This window comes from Dendrobates tinctorius, unplaced genomic scaffold, assembly GCF_039654945.1.
Source record: "Dendrobates tinctorius isolate UK_male_01 unplaced genomic scaffold, ASM3965494v1 ptg000070l, whole genome shotgun sequence".
In the NCBI taxonomy this organism is placed as follows: Eukaryota; Metazoa; Chordata; class Amphibia; order Anura; family Dendrobatidae; genus Dendrobates; species Dendrobates tinctorius.
Window position 1 is genome coordinate 43425010 of NW_027361738.1, and position 14688 is coordinate 43439697.

A 14688-nucleotide genomic window follows, 5' to 3' on the forward strand; every position below is an offset into this window, starting at 1 on the left:
AGTCCCCTGATTATTGTACCAGCTGAAGATGAAGAGTCATTAAATTATTTTAGGCCAAGATGCAGGAAAACGGTGCTAAAATTACCTGGTGAAATTGCTGCACCCCTTCCAAGTGTTGTAAGGTCAATTTAAACATTACGGCTTGAGATACATGCCTGATAGAAATTCTTACCTCTGACTGAATGGAAAAATGGCTCATTTCATTTAACCTGGGGAAGCTTGGCAGAAAGAAGCAGACATTTCAACACCATAGACTATAATAATGGATTTCAATCCCGTGTCTCTTGGGTGTGATCAATCCGTCTAGTGAATAATAAACTTTGAACACTGCTTTATATGCAGCTGGCTGGAAAGTCACTTTTGAAACAAAAGTAAGGATGGAAACGTATAAAGCTTCTATTCTTCTTGTTAGCTTTAACAGAGATGTGTGTTACCGGCCAACGACAAACAGTCATGGTATAGATGAATTAACAATAGGGAACAAATGCAATATATTATGTTCACCAATCTTTCCTTGCTGTGAATATTTTGTAGTTTATAACCAGAATAGGGGCCTTGTAATGAAAATAAAAGGTGTAGAAGCACATACCCGTCACATCTAGTTCCCTGATACATTTCAATTTTCATAGGCTGCATGGCTTATTATACATCCATTAAAATTCTCATCTTAATCAGTGTCTACATCAAGTTGGGACCTGTCACAATAACACCACAGTACTTTTTTTCTACAGATTGACAGCAGAAGTATATATTTGATAATGTAATCTTGATTAGATAACATCTTCTGAGATGTGCAAGTGCTGCAACCCCACCACGTATCATAAAAGAGATGGGGCCATTGCTCATTCTAAGCTAACAGATGGCAGGCAGTGCAAAAGCTGACACTTCTCCAGTGACATTGCTTGCTAAGAGTAAGAACACTTACTGGAGCTGTGAACAGTCTCTTGCCTTACATCAGGGACACCATAGACCATTAAGACCAACTGGAATGCACTAGAATGCAACACTAACATTCTATGATTCTATGAGAGGCAGAGCCAGAATCCTCTGTAGCTAGCATACATGTAAAATAATTATATTCATCTACTAGAAGTAATAATAGATTGCGTTTTTATATATTCAAGGAGATTAAATTATATGCAGCAATTCTATTTTGCATCTGTTGAAATGTAATCTGGATAGAAACTCAGGGGTACTGCTATGGGTAATCCCTGTAACCCATCATATGCAAACTGTTTACTAAGTTGCTGGAAAAACATTTTTTTGCATTCTAAAGTCACACAGAAACTATCACTGTTGTCAGGACAATTCTGAGTTACAAGAAGGGGTCCTCTGATTTCATCCTCATCTTATGGCCAGAGTGGTGGGCAGCTACAAAGAATGTCTCTCCATAAAATATCTGCCTTATCCTGTCTTACACAGCCTGGCAGGTGAAACAAACTTACCCCACCCAAGCAATCAGAGATCAAGTTGCTCTACATAAACCAGAGTCAATACCAGTTATAGCTGTGTTTTTACTTAATCTTGTCTTGATGTGAACTATTGTAACTTCTATCTGCCCACTTTGATTTTCTTCCTGCTGACTACTTGGGAATCCCCTAAATCGCACATTCTGACTTATTACATCTCTATTGCTAAATCTAACTTTGCACGGCTAATCTATTTCCATTTGCTAGATAGCACATACACTTCAAATTCTTTGAATGCCTAGTAATTGTACCGCTTGTCTTCCATATTTGACTTGGTCTATCTACCATTGATACGGAGGCATTTAAGTCCTAGCCTTTACAGATTGCCATAGACACATACCAAAGAGGTGGAAAAAGAGAGGCTGTGGATGAAAACTGTCACCTACTTTGCTTGGATCAGCTTATTGAAAACTACTACATTTTTAATCAAGCAATCCTATATCTCTTGATGTGGAAATTTACACAGACCAATATATGCTGATAAGACAATGCTACAATACACTTATTGAGTTTACGACCTATATTTAACAAGAGCGTTAAATTATTCAATGTAAAACACTTACTTCTTTTGTGTTACAATGTAACCATACTTGTCACTGTTGGAAGACTTCACTTGCAATTCTACTTCATGTCCTAATTTCTTCGGTTCTTCTTCGAAAGATCTGTCATCCTGGGCATAGCTTTCCTGCACCCAGCGCTCAAGCTCTATCTCCTCCTTGGAATCAGTGTCATCTTCAGCTGACTTCTTCTGAGCTGTCAGCTCTCTAGTGTATGTTTCACTTTTTACATTCTCATTGCCAACTTTCTTTTCATCATCATCGTCATCGTCATCTGAGGTATACTGAAAATCACCAAACCTTTTAAATCCTCTGTCAAAAGGTTCCGCCATGAACTCGTGTGATATGGAGTTAACAGTAAAATCTGGAAGATTCTCTTTATCATTCATTTTTTTGTCCTACAAATACAGTATTAATAATTACAATTTGTTAAAAGTGTTTAAAATGACACAAGTAAAGAAAAGAACACCATGTAATACTTTTTATGTGAACTTTACCTGCAGAATCAGTTTTATAACAACATTGAACAATACCCTTTATTAGAGACATCCATCTCATAGCACATTTGACCTCTTTTGACCTTCGGTCTTACAGCAATTCGTAATGACATTGATTACAGTAGGTGTTGAAATTGTTCTGCAGGAATATTGGCCCATGTGGACAGGACAGGGTCTTGCAGTTACCAGTAATTAGATGAAGATACTGACATGCTTTAAACAGTTCTTCCCAGTGATATCCTAAGAATTATGCTCTTAGAACTGTGAGGGCCAGGTAAGCACGGACAACTCGCCAACATGTTTCTGGGACCAATTCATGCCTATTCGTCCCTGATGGAATGGAACATTGTCCTGGTAACAGTGTTCTTTCACCATAAGGTAAACAGATGTCATGAAGGGATGAACTTGGCACAAATGCTTAGATAAGACCTATTATTAAAAAGTCCATCCACAGTTACCGGAGAACCCAGGGTTGCTAAGAAAATATTACCCAGACCTATGCCTAACTTCCATGTAGATAAACTACAATTGTGAAAGGGCAATGCGTCTAATAAAGTGACCATACAGAGCATATGGACCCAATAAATCTAGAGGAGCAATCAGTCATTTATTATAGGCTGCTATACAAAGAAAAGTAAGCTGTAACATATCTGCCGGTTTCTGCTTCCACTGCTACGTGGCAGCACAGAGTTGTTGCGGGTAATGCTGAGGAGTCAGAGTTAAGGAGTGACAGTCATAGTTAGAGTCCATTTTGGTGGAGTCGGAGTTGAAGTCGGTATAAAATGGACCGACTCCTAAGATATATAATAAATTGGGTTAAGTAGTTCAATGCAGGATGTGCTGAATATTTTTTCATAAGAATTTGGGAAATTTATGACGTGTCCTATAAATGTATGTTCCATTCCTTTACTAGGGATCTAGGTTTTTAGCTGAGCTGAATCTGTGCTGCACTTTATGTACATGCTCAGTAGTGAAGTTCCTCCTCTACAGATCAGAGGCACTGAGAAAGAATGTCAACACTAATCTCAGAACTGCTAGAGCGAACAGGAAAACAGGATTAAGGTAAGTAAATAGCTTGATTATTGTATCATAATGGTGATGAAAAGCCTGGTGTTACCATTTTACAACAGTAAATTTATCACTTACAAACACAAACCATGTATGAGGGAGTCGGAGTTGGGAGTCGGAGTCAGGGAAATTGAAGTGTTGGAGTGGGAAGTTTGGCTTACCGACTCCACAGTCCTGGTTGCAGGTGATGCTTGATTTTATTCCTGCGACTTGTAGCTCTGGAAAGTCCGGAAGCTGCAAGGTTAATCTTGTTGATTTGGTTCCTGTCTGCTGTCATAACTGGGTGGGCCTGTTCTATATAAACCCCTGAGAGCCAACTCCCACTGCCAGTCAATAGTTCTGCTATCCTGGTTCAGACTTCTGTGTTGTGCTCCTGTGTTTTGTCCTGATTATCCTGAATATTCCCATTCTTTAACCTTGGCTTGACTACCCGCTTGTTTTATGATTCTGTTCCTGATGTAACCTCTTGGCTTTGACTCTGCTTCTTGGTGACCATTCCTACGTCATGTTCGCATTTCTGGATGGCAGCCCTACTGTCGTAGCAATCCACTGGACCCAGTTATAAAGTAAGATCCCTGTATAGGAGTTAAAGTGTATCCCCTGTATAGGGGTTAAACTGTATCGGGGTTGCTCTGGAATCTGCTAGAGTGGCTTGTTCTAAGTCTGTCCAAGGTAGTTTTTTGAGCTGGTATACTGAAGCACCGTGTGCCTCTTGTAGTCATTTTCCAAAGCACTACATGTGTCAACCAGATTTCTATACAGAATATATTTCAACATTTAAGCAAAACTCATATTCTGCTAAATGACTATTATTTATAATCAAAAAATATTCAGATCCTCATTAAATATCTTTAAAGGATTACTATTTTAAACAAAATTGTAAGTAAAGAGTATAACCACATTGACTTTTACCATCAATACAAGGCAAAAACATGTTCGTACTCTAAGGGGCAGAATTCTGGTGTAAAACGCTTTGAAGGGATTGAGTCATCTGAAAATGACTTAGTGTTTACACAAGATTTTTACGTAACATTTTTTACTTTTTTAGTATTTTTTTACATATCACAAGCTTCAATGAAAAAAGAAATCTTGCAATCTTCTCACTGGCCCCATGGGCTACTTTAGACTCTAACTTCCTATTGTTTCAGGAAACAACACATGTGCATAGCCATAATAGTCAGATCCCAACTCTATTTTTTTGTATTGAAATGTCAAATGTGCATCTGCAAAGGTCATATTGAAGTGAGGGGGAGCAGGGCCTGCTGTGACATCCCCTATTGTGACTGGTGGACCCTGCATTATCAGCTGGGTATAGAGATGATAACTGTCATTGTAATCCTACCCTTGACAATATTGAGCCTGCTGTAAACTGTTAAAAAAAACCCTGAAAGTATGACTCTAAAAAATCCCCAGTGGGGGATTGTGCAGGATGCCGCTCTAGGAAGACGCGTGCTGATGGAGCTCCTACAAGGCATCCAGCATTTATAGGCATAAACACTTACCAACCAGATTATTTCTTCACTGTGCTGTAGCTACCGGTGGGCAGAGGGGGCAGTCACCCCGGGCCCCGAGCTCTGAGGGGCCCTACTGTAACTGTATCTTCCTGCAACTGTCACCTGGTCGCTATGGGGCCCTCGTCATCACAAGTTCAACTGTTTCAGCTGGATGCCGATACAGTTGAAAGCAATGATAAGACAGGGAGCAACACGTTCCCTCTCTCATCATTCCACCTCCGTGTATGATGTCAATTACTCAGAGATTGACATGGGGCAGGATGACGTCACTATATGATGCCCGCTGTGCTGAGATGAGTGGGCACTTGGAGCAGCAGGGGGGAATGAGGAGAGGTGAGTATTGTATTTTTTTATGGAGAGTCATTATACTGCATGAAGGCATATGTGGAGTGCATTATACTATATAGAAGCCTTTGGGGAGTGCATTATACTATATAGAGGCCTATGAGGAGTGCAATTTACTGTATAGAGGACTATGGGGACTGCATTACACTGTATATGTCACGCCGCCTGTCACGCCGCTCCCACCTGGAGGCGGGACCCCAGGTTCTTCGTCACCACTTCTGGTGCCGCGGCCGCTCCGAGGGTCCCGTCGGGAGCGCACGCGCACCTCTCACTCCTAGCTCCGTGGTTGCGCTATGTTCCAGTGCACACGCGCGCTCTGTCCTGCTCTGTCTTTGGTCTTGTCCTCTCTATGATACTGGAGGACCTGACCCGGAAGTTCTAGGACTCAGGTGCTATATCAGGCTACCTCTTCCTATGGGAGGTGCCTGTTTATTGTTGTACTTCCTGGCTTGGTCTGCCGTGTCCCTGCCTGGCTGTGTGCTGTATTCGGGTCCTCTGCCTTGTACTCTATTGTGTCTCTTGGCACACGCTCTGAACCTGCACTCTGCCTTGTACTCTATTGTGCCTCTTGGCACACGCTCTGAACCTGCACTCTGCTTTGTACTCTGCTGTGCCTCTTGGCACATGCTCTGAACCTGCACTCTGCCTTGTACTCTGCTGTGCCTCCTGGCACACCCTCTAAACCTGCACTCTGCCTTGTACTCCGCTGTGCCTCCTTGCACACGCTCTGGTCCTGCACTCTGCCTTGTACTCTGTTGTGCCTCCTGGCACACGCTCTGATCCTGTACTCTGCCTGGTACTCTGTTGTGCCTCCTGGCACTCGCTCTATCCTGTACTCCGTTCCAGTACTCTTTTGTACCTCCTGGCACACCTGTTATCTAGCTCTGTATTCTGGCGTGCTCCTTTATAACAAGCAAGCAAAGGTGTGCAACAGCATCATGTGTACTACAAATATTGGATGCCGATAATGTTGGATAAACAAAGGATCAGTCGCTTAGAGCGCATACCATAGGGGATGTGGAGACCACAAATTACGATCAAAGATCCAATAGCATAAACCATATATACTTTATTAGGGAAAATAAACAGAACAGGAAAATGGGGAACATATGCTTAAGAAAGGAAAGTGCTACAGTACAAGAGGACACGCGATCTAACCCTGACCAAATCTACATATATAGATATATACATAAATAAAGGTAAGTCCCATCTTCACTGAAGGCCTATATAGCCTAAAAACCCTTAGATATATAAGGAGACTAGATCCTCCTTGGCTGCCAGTATACATCCATACCCATTTACGGATATTTATAGTGTGAACAAAACACAAGTACCATTATTAATGTAGATACTCAGTCAGTATAGTATTCAGTGAAACCAAGGCATAGTATCCACCCCTACATCTGGCACATACTCCACCCACCCACATTGAAGTGAACGGTGCCGGAGCGGAATTATTACCTCCAGGGAAGAAAAAGTAGATGGCCGGGCGGTCAGCATGTCACCCCGACGCGCGTTTCGGAGAGGATCTCCTTCGTCAGGTGGCGTGTAATGTGTAAAACCGGTGAGTTTAAATACCGCCGGACCGGAAGTGCCCATGACGCAGACTGGAAGTGATGCGGGTGTAGTCATGGAGACTGGGAACGCAGGATGGACACGGCGTCATGCGGTGGGGAGGGGCCCTTTCCATGCATCCCGCTTTGCACGTTCCAGCAGACACACTCACTTGTGTCTCCTGTGAGTCGGCCGCCTGGTGCCAGCAGTGGTGGTACCATACCCCCTGGGGCTTGCCCCTGACACTCCCTGTATAGGGGGTGGTCCTCACTAGGTCAGCTCGCCCTGGGCGGGTTGGTTACACGACCCAGAGGGTCCACTCCAGGAGTCGGCACAGTATAATCAGGCCATGGACTCCGCTGGTACCGCGGCGCCCGTCCAAAAGGAGCTGGTGTTCCTCCGGGAAAACCAGACTAGGATTATGTCATTTCTCAAGTCCATGGAGTCCCGTTTATCTGCCTTACAGTCCTCTAACCTTGGGAATGCTTCCCAGTTGGCTAGCCTCCAGCAAGAACTCACGCAGCAACGCGACACCCAGGCTCATATTCTCAACTATATGGCGTCAATAGATAATTTGCTCCTTTCCCTACAATCCGTTTCTGCACAGTCCTCGGCCCCGCACCCGCTGCCTCGCTTATGCAAGCCACCCCGATATAGTGGTGACCCTAAGTTTTGTCGTGGATTTTTTAACCAATGCCGGTTACATTTTGAGCTTATGCCGCAGCACTATCCCACTGAGCGTGCGAAGATAGCCTTTATTGTCTCCCACTTAGAGGGGGAGGAGTTAGCATGGGTAAACCCTCTCTGGGAGCGTGATGATCCACTCGTCTATCTTTCCACCTTTTTGGACACCTTTTGCAAGGTGTTCAACGAGCCGGGTCGTCTGGCTTCCGCCACCGAGTCCCTCTTTAACCTCCACCAGGGTACCCTATCGGTAGGACAATATGCCATCCGGTTTCGTACCTTGCCCTCCGAACTCAGTTGGAACAATGAGGCCCTTGTGGGGGCCTTCTGGCATGGTCTGTCCGGTCGGATTAAAGACGAACTGGCGGGCCGGGATACTCCTACCTCTTTGGAGGAGTTGATCTCTCTTGCCACACACATTGAGCTGCGTTTTCAAGAGCGTACCCGTGAGGCAGCCAGAGAGAGAAGATATCCTCGTCTCCCTCCGTCTACTTGCTGACGTCCCCGCTCACGACCTGTGCCTTCTTCTACGGTCTCGGCCTCTGAGCCTATGCAGGTGGACCGTTTCAAGTTGGCCGATCAACGCTGCAATGAGAGGCTCACACAAGGACTCTGTCTTTACTGTGGGAGTCCTCCTCATCTTCTTCACTCCTGTTCCAAGAAGCCGGGAAACTTCTCCGCCTAGAGTGGTAGGAGAGGCCTCCCTGGGTGTACGTGACTCCTCTCCCCCCTTGATCGTGTCTGTTCTGTTGCATGTGGACTCTAAGTGCTATTCTGAAGAGGCTTTCTTAGACTCAGGAGCAGTAGGGAACTTTATTAGGCTCGAGGCGGTTAAAAAATACCGGATTCCTGTCAGATTCATGGAGACTCCTCGGGTAATTGCTTCGGTCGATGGTAAACTCTTGCAGGAGACCGATACCCATATCACAGAGGCGATTGAGATACAGATTGGAGCTCTGCACTGGGAGATTTCCTTTCATGTCTTATCGACTACGTCCCACGGACTGCTTCTTGGTCTTCCTTGGTTACGGACTCATGAGCCAACCCTGGACTGGCGGTCAGGTGAAAACTCTGCTGGGGGCCATCTTGTCAGGAGAAGTGCTTGTCGTCCGTCCATCCCATGATCTTTACCTGTCCGTCCTCGGCACCTGCAGGTCTGCCGTCGGCTTATTGGTCTTTCACAGATGTCTTCGACAAAAAGGAGGCTGAGACTCTTGACTCCTCATCGTCCATACGACTGCCCGATTGACCTCGTTCCTGGTGCTACCCCACCCAGGGGCAGAATTTACCCGCTTTCGCCTGCTGAGACCCAAGCTAGGTCAGATTATATCCAAGAGAATCTTGCCAGGGGTTTCATCCGCAAGTCCTCTTCACCTGCAGGAGCGGGATTCTTCATTGTCAAAAAGAAGAACGGTTCCCTCCGTCCCTGCATAGACTCTCGAGGGCTGAACGATATCACAGTCAAGAATAAGTACCCACTACCACTGATCCCGGAGCTCTTCCACCGACTAAGAGGAGCACGAATTTTTACCAAGTTGGTTCTTCGTGGGGCCTACAACTTAGTCCGCATTCGCCCAGGTGACGAGTGGAAGACCGCCTTTAACACCCGAGACGGTCACTATGAGTACTTGGCCATGCCCTTCGGCCTTTGCAATGCCCCAGCGGTATTCCAGGAGTTTGTGAATCAAAACCTTATGGAACTTTTTTATGGACTTCGTGCGCTGCTAAACAATAGACACAATTACAGTTGAGATGAAAGATTGATGTTTTATTGCCAACGCGTTTCGAAGTAATAGTTACTTCTTCTTCAGGGGATGACAGACATGAAAAACTAGCGTTGTTGCCAGACTAAATACACTCCATATTTGAAATTTGGCACCAATAGTCACGTTTTTTTACAAGAAGTCAAAGTTCAAATGACGTTTGGATCTATCACATGTTAAAACATAATCTTCAATTTCTATATAAAATAACACAATTTCTTTATTCATTCACAGATAAAATTTAAAGAAGAAGAAAGAGATATAATAAGTATATATAAAAAAAAAATTTATTATGTCCGAAAAAAACGATCCCACTTGAAAAAAAAAACAAAAGAAGATCAGAAGCTCTAACCACTACACCATAACGAGTACTGATCTTCAAGGGAATTTTTAGTATAATTAGAAAAAAATATATATCATATGGATAAGTAAATATTAAAAATATATTTATTAAAAATGTATTAAAAAATATGAATGAATATATATCCATTAGAAGTTGTGAAAAATAAAAAATAATAAAAATATGTGTTTATAAATAATTTTGTGTATGTATTCATTAATTGTTTAACAATATTTGTAGCAGAAAGGGTGGCTTATAACAGAAATATATACCAGATTTCTCTAAAGAGGGAGAATCAATCTAACCAAAAAAAGGGGTTAATTTTTCCTATCATGCACTGAAACATCTGTCAAAACATCATGATCAGTTGTGGCGTCAATCACAAAGGACCGACCCACAGCCAAGGCAAGAACGCAACAAGATCGCTCCCCGTGTCGGAACAAATCGCAGGAACAGCCCTGAATAGGAAATGACATTATATGAATATGCATCAAAAACATTCATATAAAAATATGATGATTGAAGAAAATAAATTGCCATAGAGAATCACATCAAACTGTATGTAATTAATTATAAAATCGCAACCAGAGAAAATCAAATGTACCTGATAAAATTAATTAAATATTCATGTTTTAGATTCAAAATATAAGATAATAAAAATCATTGAAAAATTATTAAAAAATTATTAAAGAGTAGTTAAACAATGAGACAAGTTTTAACCCTATCTGTACTGAAGTACATGACAGATTTTATAAAAGACAGACACAATCTTGCTAAAAAAGAAAATACTGAACACTCTTTTCTGCTATAGAACAAATCACATGCAAAAAATCAGAACCAAATATATAGAAATCGAAGATTATGTTTTAACATGTGATAGATCCAAACATCATTTGAACTTTGACTTCTTGTAAAAAACATGTGACTATTGGCGTCAAATTTCAAATATGGAGTGTATTTAGTCTGGCAACAACGCTAGTTTTTCATGTCTGTCATCCCCTGAGGGAGAAGTAACTATTACTTCGAAACGCGTTGGGAATAAAACATCAATCTTTCATCTCAACTGGAATTGTGTCTATTGTTTAGCAGCGCACAAAGTCCATAAAAAAGTTCCATAAGGTTTTGATATATCGGCGGTCACTGGTTTGGCCCATGGACGTGCAGCAGCTGAACACTTATTCTATATGCGTTATCTCTCCTATAATGGGTGAGTAGATATTATATATTTGTACATATTTTATCATTGGATAAGACCCTATTTGCGCTTCTTTCGTTCCTGCAGTATAAATCATTGAGGAGTTCATGAATGATGTCTTCCGGGATATGCTGTACTCCTGTGTGGTAGTCTACTTGGACGATATTCTTGTGTTTTCCGCTGATCTGTCTGCTCACAGAAAAAACGTGCGCCAAGTCCTCTTGCGCTTAAGGGAGAACCGCCTTTACGCCAAGCTCGAAAAATGTGTCTTCGAACAGACGTCCTTGTCATTCCTGGGGTACATTATTTCAGACTCCGGTCTACGAATGGATCTGGCGAAAGTGTCTGCCGTTCTCGATTGGCCACAGACCCATAGTGTGAAGGCAATCCAACGTTTCCTCGGCTTTGCAAACTACTATCGGCAGTTCGTCCCCCATTTTTCTTCGTTGATTCGCCCTATCTCTTCCCTAATCCGCATAAGGGCTAACCCGAATGCTTGGTCCCCAGAGGCAGAAGAAGCTTTCCAGGCCTTGAAATGAGCCTTCGCCTCGGCTCCAGCGCTTCACCGTCCTGAGGTTAATAGACCTTTCACCCTCAAGGTGGACGCATCTTCTGCTGGGGTCGGCGCAGTCCTTCTGCAGAGGTCATCTTCCAGACACCTAGTCACCTGTGGCTTCTTTTCTAAAATTTTCTCCCCGTCTGAGCGAAACTACTCCATCGGCGACAAAGAGCTGTTGGCCATTAAATTGGCTTTGGAAGAATGGAGATACTTACTGGAAGGCGCCATACATCCGTTCAAGATCTATACGGACCATAAGAACATGGCGTACATCTAGTCCGCTCAGAGACTCAACCCCCGACAAGCTAGGTGGTCCCTGTTCTTCACCCGCTTTGACTTTGAACTTCATTTTTGGCCCGACGATAAAAACGTTAAAGCGGATGTGTTGTCTAGGTCTTTCCAGTCGACTGAGGCTAAAGAAGAGCCTTCCCATATCATCGACTCGTCTAAGGTGATTACCGTGGCTCCTATCAGGTTGACCACATTACCTCCGGGAAGAACCTTTGTGGCTGAGAACAACCGGAGACGAGTGTTGAACTGGGGACATTCGTCCAAGATTGCCGGCCACGTTGGTGTCAAGAAGACTCTTTCCTTGATTTCCCATTACTATTGGTGGCCATCCCTTTCCCAGGATGTCAAAGACTTTGTGGCTTCATGTCCTTCCTGTGCTCATAACAAAGTACCCAGACAGCCACCCTCTGGTCTTCTGCTTCCGCTTCCTGTACCTTCGGTTCCATGGCAGCACATAGCCATGGATTTTATTACCGATTTGCCTCGCTCCTCCGGTTGCACGGTGGTTCTGGTGGTTGCAGACCGATTCTCGAAAATGGCTCATTTCGTTCCTCTTCCCAGCCTACCCTCGGCTCCTGAATTGGCGAAGATCTTCATTTCCCGTGTCTTCAGAATCCACGGTTTCCCGCTGCACATCGTATCTGACAGAGGGGTTCAGTTCACGTACCAGTTTTGGAGAGCTCTTTGTGGATTCATGAAGGTGACATTGGACTTCTCTTCCACTTATCACCCCCAAACCAATGGGCAGGTGGAACGCACAAACCAGATCCTTACATCCTATCTCCAGCACTTTACTAATGCTCATCAAAACGACTGGGTCGGTCTACTTCCTTGGGCCGAATTTGCCTACAATAACCATTCCAGCGAATCGTCCACCAAGTCTCCCTTCTTCATCGTTTTCGGACAGCATCCCAGTGTGCCTCTTCCGGTACTTCCTGTCTCGGGGGTACCTGCGGCCGACTCACTATCCGTGGAGTTCTCCAGGGTATGGCAGATGACCAAAACCGCTCTTGAGAAAGCCCGTGACAGGATGAAACAACACGCTGACAAGAGGCGCCTGGACGTTCCCCCATATCTTCCTGGTGACAAGGTGGCTTTCCTCCAGATACATTCGCCTTAAGGTACCAACTTACAAACTGGGTCCTCGTTACATTGGTCCTTTTGAGGTTATCAGGTGCATTAATGATATTGTGTACAAACTGAAATTACCCCCTTCGCTCTGTATTTCCAATTCCTTCCATGTGTCACTCCTCAAACCTGTGGTACTGAACCGGTTCCATCCTTCTACTGGCATGGGGGACGAGTTTGAGGTAAACGACATTCTGGCCATGAAGAGAGTAAGAGGGAGAACTCTTTTCTTAATTGATTAGAAGGGTTTTGGTCCTGAAGAAAGGTCATGGGAACCCAGAGAGAATATCCATGCTCCTCTGATTTTGTCTAAGTTTCTTTCCAGCCTTAGAAAGAGGGGGCATAAAGGGGGGTACTGTCACGCCGCCTGTCACGCCGCTCTCACCTGGGGGCGGGACCCCGGGTTCGTCGTCACCACTTCCGGTGTCGCGGCCGCTCCGAGGGTCCCGTCGGGTGCGCACGTGCACCTCTCGCTCCTAGATCCCTGGTTGCGCTATGCTCCAGTGAGCACGCGTGCTCTGCCCAGCTCTGTCTTTGGTCTTGTCCTGTCAATGATACTGGAAGACCTGACCCGGAAGTTCTAGGACTCAGGTGCTATATCAGGCTACCTCTTCCTATGGGAGGTGCCTGATTATTGTTGTACTTCCTGGCTTGGTCTGCCGTGTCCCTGCCTGGCTGTGCGCTGTATTCGGGTCCTCTGCCTTGTACTCTATTGTGCCTCTTGGCACATGCTCTGAACCTGCACTCTGCCTTGTACTCTATTGTGCCTCTTGACACACGCTCTGAACCTGCACTCTGCCTTGTACTCTGCTGTGCCTCTTGGCAAATGCTCTGAACCTGCACTCTGCCTTGTACTCTGCTGTGCATCCTGGCACACCCTCTGAACCTGCACTCTGCCTTGTACTCCGCTGTGCCTCCTGGCACACACTCTGGTCCTGCAATCTGCCTTGTACTCTGTTGTGCCTCCTGGCACACACTCTAATCCTGCACTCTGCCTGGTACTCTGTTGTGCCTCCTGGAACTCGCTCTATCCTGTACTCCGTTCCAGTACTCTGTTGTGCCTCCTGGCACACCTGCTATCTAGCTCTGTATTCTGGCGTGCTCCTTTGCATGCATCCCGCTTTGCACGTTAATGCAGACACACTCACTTGTGTCTCCTGTGAGCCGGCCGCCTGGTGCCAGCAGTGGTGGTACCGTACCCCCTGGGGCTTGCCCCTGACACTCCCTGTATAGGGGGTGGTCCTCACTAGGTCAGCTCGCCCTGGGCGGGTTGGTGCCACGACCCAGAGGGTCCACTCCAGGAGTCGGCACAATATGGAGGCCTATGGGGAGTGTATTATACTATATGGAGACCTATTGGGAATGCCTTATATTATATGAAGGCCAATGGGGAGTGCACTATACTATATGGAAGCCTATGGAGATTACGCTATACTATATAGAGGCCTACTGGGAGTGTATTATAGTATACAGAGTCTTATAGGGAATGCATTATATTATATAGAGGTATATGGAGAGTGTATTATACTATATGTAGGACTACGGAGAGTGCATTATACTATATGGAAGTCTATGGGGAGTGCATTATACTATAAAGAGGCCTATAAGGTGTGCAATATACTATATGGAGGCCTATGGGGTGCATTTATATTATATGGAGGTTATTTAGGGGGGCCATCATACAGTGTGGGTATTACATTGAGGGGGCCATCATAAAGTGTGGG

General features: G+C 44.6%; 1 protein-coding gene across 2 annotated transcripts in view; it reads right to left on the minus strand.

Annotated features, from left to right (window-relative positions):
• The window catches only part of PTPRN2 (protein tyrosine phosphatase receptor type N2), a 1309069-nt gene that overhangs the window by 882393 nt on the left and 411988 nt on the right, over positions 1-14688 (minus strand). For both annotated transcript variants that reach the window (XM_073581608.1, XM_073581607.1), the window contains one exon: positions 2033-2424. In XM_073581608.1, the coding sequence (XP_073437709.1) occupies positions 2033-2424 (392 nt within the window). The remainder of the gene's footprint in view (positions 1-2032; positions 2425-14688) is intronic.